At 43.1% G+C, this 8,909-nt stretch overlaps 1 protein-coding gene across 1 annotated transcript in view; it reads right to left on the reverse strand.

The window, feature by feature from the left end:
- PITPNA (phosphatidylinositol transfer protein, alpha) overlaps window positions 1–8,485 on the reverse strand; it is a gene marked incomplete at its 5' end in the record, with an annotated part of 16,621 nt that extends 8,136 nt beyond the window's left edge. Inside the window, 3 exons of the mRNA XM_009077986.1 lie at window positions 1,967–2,058; window positions 2,591–2,736; window positions 8,455–8,485. Of these exons, the coding sequence (XP_009076234.1) occupies window positions 1,967–2,058; window positions 2,591–2,736; window positions 8,455–8,485 (269 nt within the window). The remainder of the gene's footprint in view (window positions 1–1,966; window positions 2,059–2,590; window positions 2,737–8,454) is intronic.
- Window positions 8,486–8,909: the final 424 nt, after the last annotated feature.

Genomic DNA, 8,909 nt, shown 5'->3' on the forward strand with positions numbered 1-8,909 from the left:
ATAATTAAAAAAATACCATGAGGTACAATTAACTAAAAGCACTGCTTCATTCCAATTTGGAAGGCTCTGTGTAAGAGCTGATGTGCAAACTAGCAGAGCTCCAGGGAGCAGCACATCAACACCACCACAGGACAGGAGGGCACGGGCAAAGCCCCAGTAACACAAGGACCAGGTTTAGCTCTTACTGTGCTCCTGGTTCTGAAATTCCATACTGAGAGGGCTGAAAGCCATGCCACTTGCTGCAAGCCAGCATGGCATTGTGTGCTGCCCAAAGGTTCACATGAGCCATCCAAGTCTTCTCATGTACAACCAAAGCACCTGAGTACATCCCAAAGGAAAGGGTAACACCCAAGGCAGCCTACAGCACATCCACAGGCTCTTCCTCCTGCCCAACACCAGCAAGTGAAGGTTTCAGCAACTTTTTGGAGCTTTTCTTGATTCTTGTCAAGCTGGCAGATTCCCTAAACAGATTTATCAGCCTCCGCATCAGAACTGCCTTCTGCTCCAACCCCCACAACAAAGCCCTTTCTGCCTCCTATTATATTGCTGTTTATTGCAGTTGAGGATTTTTTTGGGGGGGTTGTTAGAATTTCTAGCTTATCAAAATTTCTGTGACTGTGTTGGAAAGTCTTAGACTTGATTTTAATACTGCATTTTTTTCACTGAAGTAGAATTCAGCAGGGTGTAACTGAAGAAAAAGCAGCTACGAGTGACAAAACAAACTAATTCCACATCTTTGTTTCAGAAATTGGTGGAGAAGGAAAAGAGGAGGAGGAGGATACAGCTAGGCATTTAAATCAGTTCAGTGTGCTTAATGTGGAAATGAACTAGACATTTACTAGGTAATTTAAGTACTATGCAGCAAGAAAACAGCATAAAAATTTCAAGGGTTGCAAATAACTTTGTTTCCACATCTTGAATTATGTGGCAGATTAAAAATTTATTCTGCAGTTGATGAAAGTATCTGAATTTTGTGTTTGGAATATCCATTCCTCTAGACTGCTGCATGTAATTTCACATACTGAAGTAACACTATCCTCTCCCACTGCAAAGCTTTTTCCTTCTTTTGAAACACTTAATTTAAAATTCTCTCCAGTAAATTGTTAAAAAAATGTATTTTTCGATACTGAGTTTCAAGAACAGTAAGAATTTTTAAGTTTCTAGTTCCCATAGCAACTGTACCACTACCAAAGAGCAGGAAACGTATCCTTCAAAGATACAAACAGCACAAAACACAACCAAAAACACTATAGAAGTTTGGAGGCAAAGTCAAATTTTCAGTTCCTACAGCAGCAAAGCAGCAGTGGTTAAACACTGTGGCTGGTGACTTCTCTAAGACACTAAACACACCTGGAGAGAGATGATGTTATTTCACCACTTCATACAGTTTCCAGAGCCTCTCCCTGACTTGACAGATTCACTTCACACTCGTTGGATGAGATTTGGATACCTGTGTCAAACCCCAGCCCAGGAGCCACTGTAGCATTACCTGTTCATTCTTCACTAACCTCAGGTCCTGCAACAGAGCTAACACCCATCACACAGCACTTGCTCCCTTCAAACAGCACCAGGCAAGAGGCAACTGAGATCTGACCTGCTCCTCTCCTGCATCTTCCACTGGTTTTACCACCTGGCTATGCTGCACTTGAGTACATAAAGTCATCTCTCATATATTTATTTCACTAGTGTTACACATTGTTTCTTTAGCAGGACTAACACCTGTTTCTCGGTCTGTTCCTTTCCACTGTCACTCATTAGCAGCACATCAGACAAGGGCATTTCTTTTACCTCCTCAGCACTATATTCTCCTTCTCCTGACCACAAAAAGGGCTCAGAGAACAGAAATCCTAGATTTAAGAACTGAAACAGCTTCCCTAATGTTTTCCTCTTTCCCGACCCCCTCTTACCCTCACTCCCATCCCCAGAAGCCAGAGCCAGAATCCACAGTCCTTCCCCAGGCACTCACCAGTTCTGCAGTAGGGATAGGCATTCCATGCTTTTTCATGTATATTCAGAGCTCCTTCAGGGGCCAGCATTCTCACAAATCCTGGCACTTTGCTGCAGAATTTGGAAACAGGAAGAAAGGCATTGGTAAGGATTATGTGTAGTGAGAGCTCTGGCCCAGATGCTCTGAGACAGGCAGGACATCACTCGAAATGCAGATGCTAGAAACATGTACATTGGTGAAGTTGGGAGGGCTCTCCCCACCCCTAGTGTGATGAGTTCCAGACATGTCAGCTTGGACAGGGCAATCTAAACTTTCATTACATAATGAGAGAAAAAAAATAGGAGGCTGAAAGAGGTTGAAAACTAAGAGGTATTTTGCTCTTTATCCAAATTAAAGTATGAAAATACTGGGTAACTAGATTAGACTTGCTTTGAAAAGCTCAGAGACAAATTTTCTTGGTCCAACAGCCATGTTTACAGGGGTGGATAGGTGCACCAGTGATGCTCACTGCCAGTTGCTGCTATACTCCTGTCTTACCTCCTTTCAGCCTCCACACAGTCTGTGATTTACAGTTGCTGCAACCCTACTGCAATTTCCTCCAGTTCCTCTTGCCCAACCCTGGAATTCAAACCTTTCCCATACCTCTGTAAGTGGTAGATCTTGTGTGTGTACTGCCCACGCTCTCCATCTCTCTCATAGGGTTCATTCACCAGGACCTCCACTCCTTCACCTCCACCAGTTTCATTTTTACTGGCTTCTGCCACAGAGTACAGCTGCCCCACTTGGTACTGAGGAAGTTAAAGACACATTATTATGATAGCTATAATTTAGCAGAAGTAATAACTTTACCAGAATGAGGCAAGGATAAATTTATTACCTGGGGAAAGGGAAAAGAGAAAAGGACATCCATTTGTATGTGTAGATAAGCAGCTGATTTAATTTCATTTAATCTAGAAAGCTTGAATGGTGTTAGGAGGAAAGCACTGCCTCTAACCCTCAAATCTCAAGCTCCAAACCAGCATAAATTCAGAAGAAAGCAGAAACAGATCAAAGGAGGGTCAGAACACTAAAGAAAACTAAATGACCTCAGGCACACTGCAGCAAAATCCATTGTTTTTCACTCCTTCGGCACACAGGTGCCCCAACTGTTCAGGTCAAATGGAAAATAAGGCACTGCCAGTCCTGAATCTAGAACCACACAGTACTGCATCCAGAGGAGTCCCAAAGAGCTCCACATGAAGTTGTTTTTACAAAACGTGGGGTAGAAGGGAAGGGAATGAAGAACTGCAGAAGGGAGACACAAGATCAAGAACACTTGCACTACCTCATCTAAGTGCTCTGAGAAACACTTGTTTTATGTGCACAGCTCAGGAGCCCTTGAGAGTCAAGGCTGAGCATCCCTCAAGTGCAGTTCAAACAACTGAATAAGAAGCTCAAACTAAAGAGGGTATTTTCACTCTGAAATCTTTATCTAATGAAATAGCTGAACCAACCAGTGTCCCAGATGACCAGCTGATCTATGCTGACACTGTTCCTCCTATTACTTTTCCTATTATCTTTGATTTGGGTTGTGTTGTTTTGCCTCTGTATCACACTTCCTCTTAGCTATAAGCCTAAACCACTAACAGGGACAGCAAAGGATTTCAACATATAGTAAAATTCTTCCCCCTAAGATGACTTTTTAGTCTCTTACTGACACTCACTTGGCAGCATCATTTCCCAGATATCACTCAAACCACTTGATACTATGCAATTTCTTTTGCAAGAGACATGTACAAATGTTTCATGGGGAAGAGCAGAGGAAAAATGAAGAATATGAACAAAAGAGACCATTTTTCTCTGCAGAAGATGTGAAGACTAATACACTCTGCCTCCAGTAGCTAAAATAGGGGATGCAGAGCTCAAAAGACACATGACCAAATGAAGAAAATTCACACAGGTCTCTCAGAGGCAAAGTTTGAGGATGAAGAAGCTAAAGCACCGACTTAAAAGGAAGTGCTCTAACTTAACAGAGTTTTCAGAAACGAAAGGGAGCAAAACAGCAACTGTTGCCAAAGGCAACAGTACAGAGAGGCAATCTGAAAGGGTAATCCACAGCGTGTTTGGCATCAGAAGAGCAATGACTACAAAAAAACCTCATCAAAACCCCAAAGCCCTCCAAAACATAGCTACAAAGCACTGGAACACTGTCTAGAACACCTTCCTCTTCCACAGCACAGGGCTGTGCATCAGAACCAGGAATAGCACTTACCACTCTCTACACTGAAACTCAGCCTGGAAAAGTGGAATACTGCTCAGAGCTGACAACCCAGAAATACTTCACTGGGCTGGTACATCTTCAGCTATGAAGGAAGATTTCTACAGTCATTAAATTTTGTTGTCAGAGCATCCAAAATAACAACAGTACCCAAAGCTCTCTGGGGTTTTGTGCCATCTGGTGCTAACAAAGCCCAAGGAAACATTTATTCCTGTTGGAAAAGCAGTGGATGGTAAACCGAAGGCTAGATGTCCTTGCCTCAGGTAACCTGGGGTAGAATAAATATCATACCAGACCACTTTTGAGCTAAGAGCACCAGCTCTGCTGGATCTCTCCAGAAGGTGCTGCCCCAGGTTATACAAGCAGCCCTTGCTTGGCTGGACAGTTCCTGCACTGTCACAGCAGATTGGGTTTCAGTCTGGATTTTGTGCTGCAATACAAGTGTCTGACTCCTGACACTTCATACACCACATTGCTTTCCTTATGACTCCCTACATATGACCCATACACAGCAGAACACTCACCTCCCTTCAGAAGAGCAAAACAAGAGAGTTGTGAAACCTCATAAGAAGAGTTGTATAGGAGAGTAAGAGACACACACACACTCATAGAGAAGAGAACTGATCATGAGTTTGGCAACTACAGCATGAGAGGAGGGGTGGTCTGAATGGCTTTGCTTTGCAGCAAGTCCCAGGACAGCTCTCTAGGGGCACAAACTAATTCCTCTTAGTAACAGTCTCTTATTCATTCCTTCTCCCTTTTAAATACATGGGTCAAAGTTCAGACACTAAGAGGATAAGCCCTTTGGTTTAAACATCTTCACCATTTAAACTTCCCTGTTACTCGTGAGCCTTTAATCGCATTGATAAAAGAGGAAAAGGCCCAAATAAAACTGCCCCAATGAGCAAATCCCACAGCATCTGCCTGCAAAGGTTACCACAAAAACAGATTCTGGCTCCATGAGTCTGGACTCCAGATAGACCTGAGAGTTCAAAAAAGAAACCTTCTTGTCTTCTACAAGAAGTAATCCCACTTTGATCTGTCTCACAACACCTCTCACACAGCTGACAACATATCTCCATTACTGCAAATCTCTCTCAGAACGTCTCAACTCAACGCAGCCATCCTCAAGAACAGTTGTTTTCCTGAAAGCAGCTTTGAACACAACTAATAAATAAGATTCCTCTGTGTTTGGCAAGCTCCTGCCCATGTGAAAGGAACAAAGAGGCAGCACAGAATGTGTACACACAGCTCTAATCCATACCAGCATTTCAGAGGCAGCTGGCAAGACACCCACACAGCTACTCAAGTCCGCGCTCCCGGAGCTGGCACCGCGCAACGTGACGTTGGTCAGAGTACAAGAGCAAAGGTTGGCACCCAAGACACAACAAGGTGTTTCCCTTCTGCTCCCTGCGTGCAGCAATGGATCAAACACAGGACTGCAGCTGGCAGCCTGCACTTGAGCAGGACCACGTTTTGGCAGAGGTTCCTTGTAGAAGACAGTCTGCTACAGCCTAACTCCTACATCCCAGCCTTCAAGTTTTAGTCATCACCAGGGCTTCTCTTCCACTGTTTTGTTCCCATCTTAGCAGTTACTTGGCTCACCATCCAACACTGATCTCTGTGTTCATTAAGTCACATGTCCCCAGTGCCTTTCTGATCACCAGTTTTCTCTTGAATTCCTTACTATTGGTTAAGCTCCATTTGCTAGGGGTGAGGGGAGTGAACACAGAATCCCCAGCGTATCACAGACCCACGCAGAAGACTCCCTCAACCCTCTTATAATGTCTCAAAGTCACAATTAATTTCACTCCCTATCTTACACACTGGCATCAGACTTTTTGGCAATAATTTGAATGCAGAAGGTGTGAACACTTAATTCTTTTGAGCAAAAACCACCCATATTAAAGCGAAATCAGAAGTCCTTGCTAGCCAGAGATGCTTAATGAGCAGCTACACAGTCAGGAGCCATAACAAGTCTCCAGAGCCCTATTTAAGAGCTTTGTTCACAAGGAAATCCTTGAAAGCAATGAAGTTTAAACAGCTGTTTTGTATTGCAGACACAGTGCAGTGACCAAGTGATGCACAGATGTGTCAGCATCTTTCCACCCAGAAATGAAGCAATAAATAAAGCAGTACTCATTCTTTGAGTCAATACTGGAAAGAACCTTTCTTCTTAAGCACACCTTTAACACTGCCATGTCACCAAAGTACATGGGCAAAGCTAAGTGAACTTTAGAACTCTTTCTGCTTAGGGAACTGGCTCCTGAAGTCTGGCCTATCATGGGAGAACCACCAGACCTTGGGAAGGGGCATCACTATGGACATAGTGACAATATGCAAGTTTTGGGAGAAATTAAGTTTGGTCAAGTTTGGGCTCTATCCACAATCCAAGCACTGGACCTAGAGCAGAGGAATACACCTTCTGGAACAGATAACCCCAGGGCACCCTCAGACAAAGAGGTTTCCAGAGACTGACAGATTTGCCTACCACCCAAACCCTCAATTTTCCACACAAGCAGCCTACACACAAGGCTCAAACATGCCTGAACAGCCAGGGGAGGGAAGAGAGCATAGCGAGAGACTCGCTTTAACTGGATGAAGGCTAATCCCAGTATCAGAGAACTCAGAAAAACCCTGTGTTGGGTTCCATCCAGTTTAACCCCCTCAAAGAAACAATCTGTATACTGATGCTTTGACTTTCTCTTTACACAGCTTGATACCAAGGAGCCATATCACCACAAGGCAGGGCTCCTGTTACTCAGACTAAGGTCTTCTGTTCATTGAGCTGCAGCACCTTTCATTTACCCACAGCTTTCTCTAACTTGGAAGTTTGCATCCTTTGCTTACTTGATAAAGGTTATCATGTTAGTCCTTCCTTTGTCAAGGACTTCTCCACACGAGTAGCACTCATGCACAGTAACAGATCCAAACATCCCTATTCTAATACTTCAGACTGACTTCTGTTAAAACTGCTTGAAACATTAGTGCAGAGAGCATAAAAGCTGCAGGTATGGAGCAAGCAACAGAGACTTCTGGCATTAACAGCCTCATGCTTGCACTAACATAGAACATACACCTCAAACCACCCTCTGATCAGAGGTCTAGGCTTTCCATCAGCATGTGATGCTTGTCACAGCAGACTGATCCACAGGAACAAGGAACTCAGTTTAGACACTGCTTTTGTTTCACTAGCCAACCTCACGGCTGCAGGAATTCACTACATCAAGTTCTAAACTGAGTTCTGTCAAAAGAGTAGAGAGTTATAAAGGGATATGCTTAAAACAGTGCTGCCATGATCCAACCCACCACTGTCTACGCCACAGTAGCTGCTATATTCAGAGGAAAGAAAAATGAACAAGAGTGCTGTTATCACAGCTCTCCCCAAGAGTTAGAACAAGCCCTTGATCTGAGCTCCCCAACCTAAGGCTTACAGCCAAGGATCACAAGGGGAAAAAAAACATATCCAGAAGGAATCTACTAAGTGCTGCACACTCAGTCATTTCAATTTCTGCCTTGCTAGTATGAAGGTTAAAAAACTGCAAACATTTATATGGTCAGATTCACTGCAAGAGAGGTGTTGAGTGCAGAAGGGAGGAAGGAAAGGCGAAATGCAACTTGGAGAAAACAGCAGGGAAACAACCACAGACTCTGCACAGCTATTCCATGGCCAGTCTGGTGATCAAAATCACCATGTCCATTGTAAACTATATTTCTTCCCTCAATTAGAGCTTTCCCTAAACCAAACCAAAGTTTTCTGTCTGTAAGAGCTACAGAGGACAGGTCTGAAAGAGTCCTAGGAAATATACACACAGTATTTCTTTTACTATATCAGCCTTATAATTCAGAAGAAATTCTTGCTCTTTTTGCCTGAGAGTTTAAAACAAAAGAGTTCCAGCAAAACAGAGTTTAAAGGGTAACTTAAATTTGCACTAAAGCTTCCTCTTCATGTTAAATAAATAGAAAAGAACAATAGTACTAATCAAAAGGAAACTGCACTTTAAAACAGTCTGACAAGCCAAGATTTATAATCAGCATATCTGAGAGTATTTTGTAAGAGAAATGAGCTGTATCCTCAGACTTAATAGTTATGTGGTCAAAATGATGGTGAATGAGTAACAGCTCACAGAGGTCCTGCAGACAGCCATATCCTTCTCCTGCTTTTTCCAGTTTTTGCTCACACAAACTGCTTTGATCACCAGTTTATTTACAGTCCTAAAGAAAGGAAGCAAGACAAAAAAGAACTTACCTCCTCCACAGACACAGGCAAGATAACTCGGCTGAAAGGGAATACAGAAACAGAACATTAACAAGTATTCCTGCAACTCCAAAATCACACAACACATTCCTCACAGGAATGGCTGCACAGCTCTCCTCTCCCCCCAGTATTCCAGCATCACCTAGTGCTACCATCAAGCTTGAGCTCTTTAGTCCCAAGACTATTTATATAATAACCTCAAAGAGAACCAATACACTTTGGAGCATAATTACAATCCACTACTAAAACACTGTAATTCAATAAACTATATAATAGAGATGCTATACAGAGTCTATAATTCAATAGATCCTCACTGGTGATACCTCACTGCCTGACAAATCTACAGACACCAACACAGCTGTGTGTTCCTTCTCCCTCTATCCTTTCAACAGTCACATCTTAGTTCTCCTCCAGCTGTTATAGAACATTGCCATGGGCCTCAACAA

Source organism: Acanthisitta chloris, unplaced genomic scaffold (assembly GCF_000695815.1).
Source record: "Acanthisitta chloris isolate BGI_N310 unplaced genomic scaffold, ASM69581v1 scaffold17097, whole genome shotgun sequence".
In the NCBI taxonomy this organism is placed as follows: Eukaryota; Metazoa; Chordata; class Aves; order Passeriformes; family Acanthisittidae; genus Acanthisitta; species Acanthisitta chloris.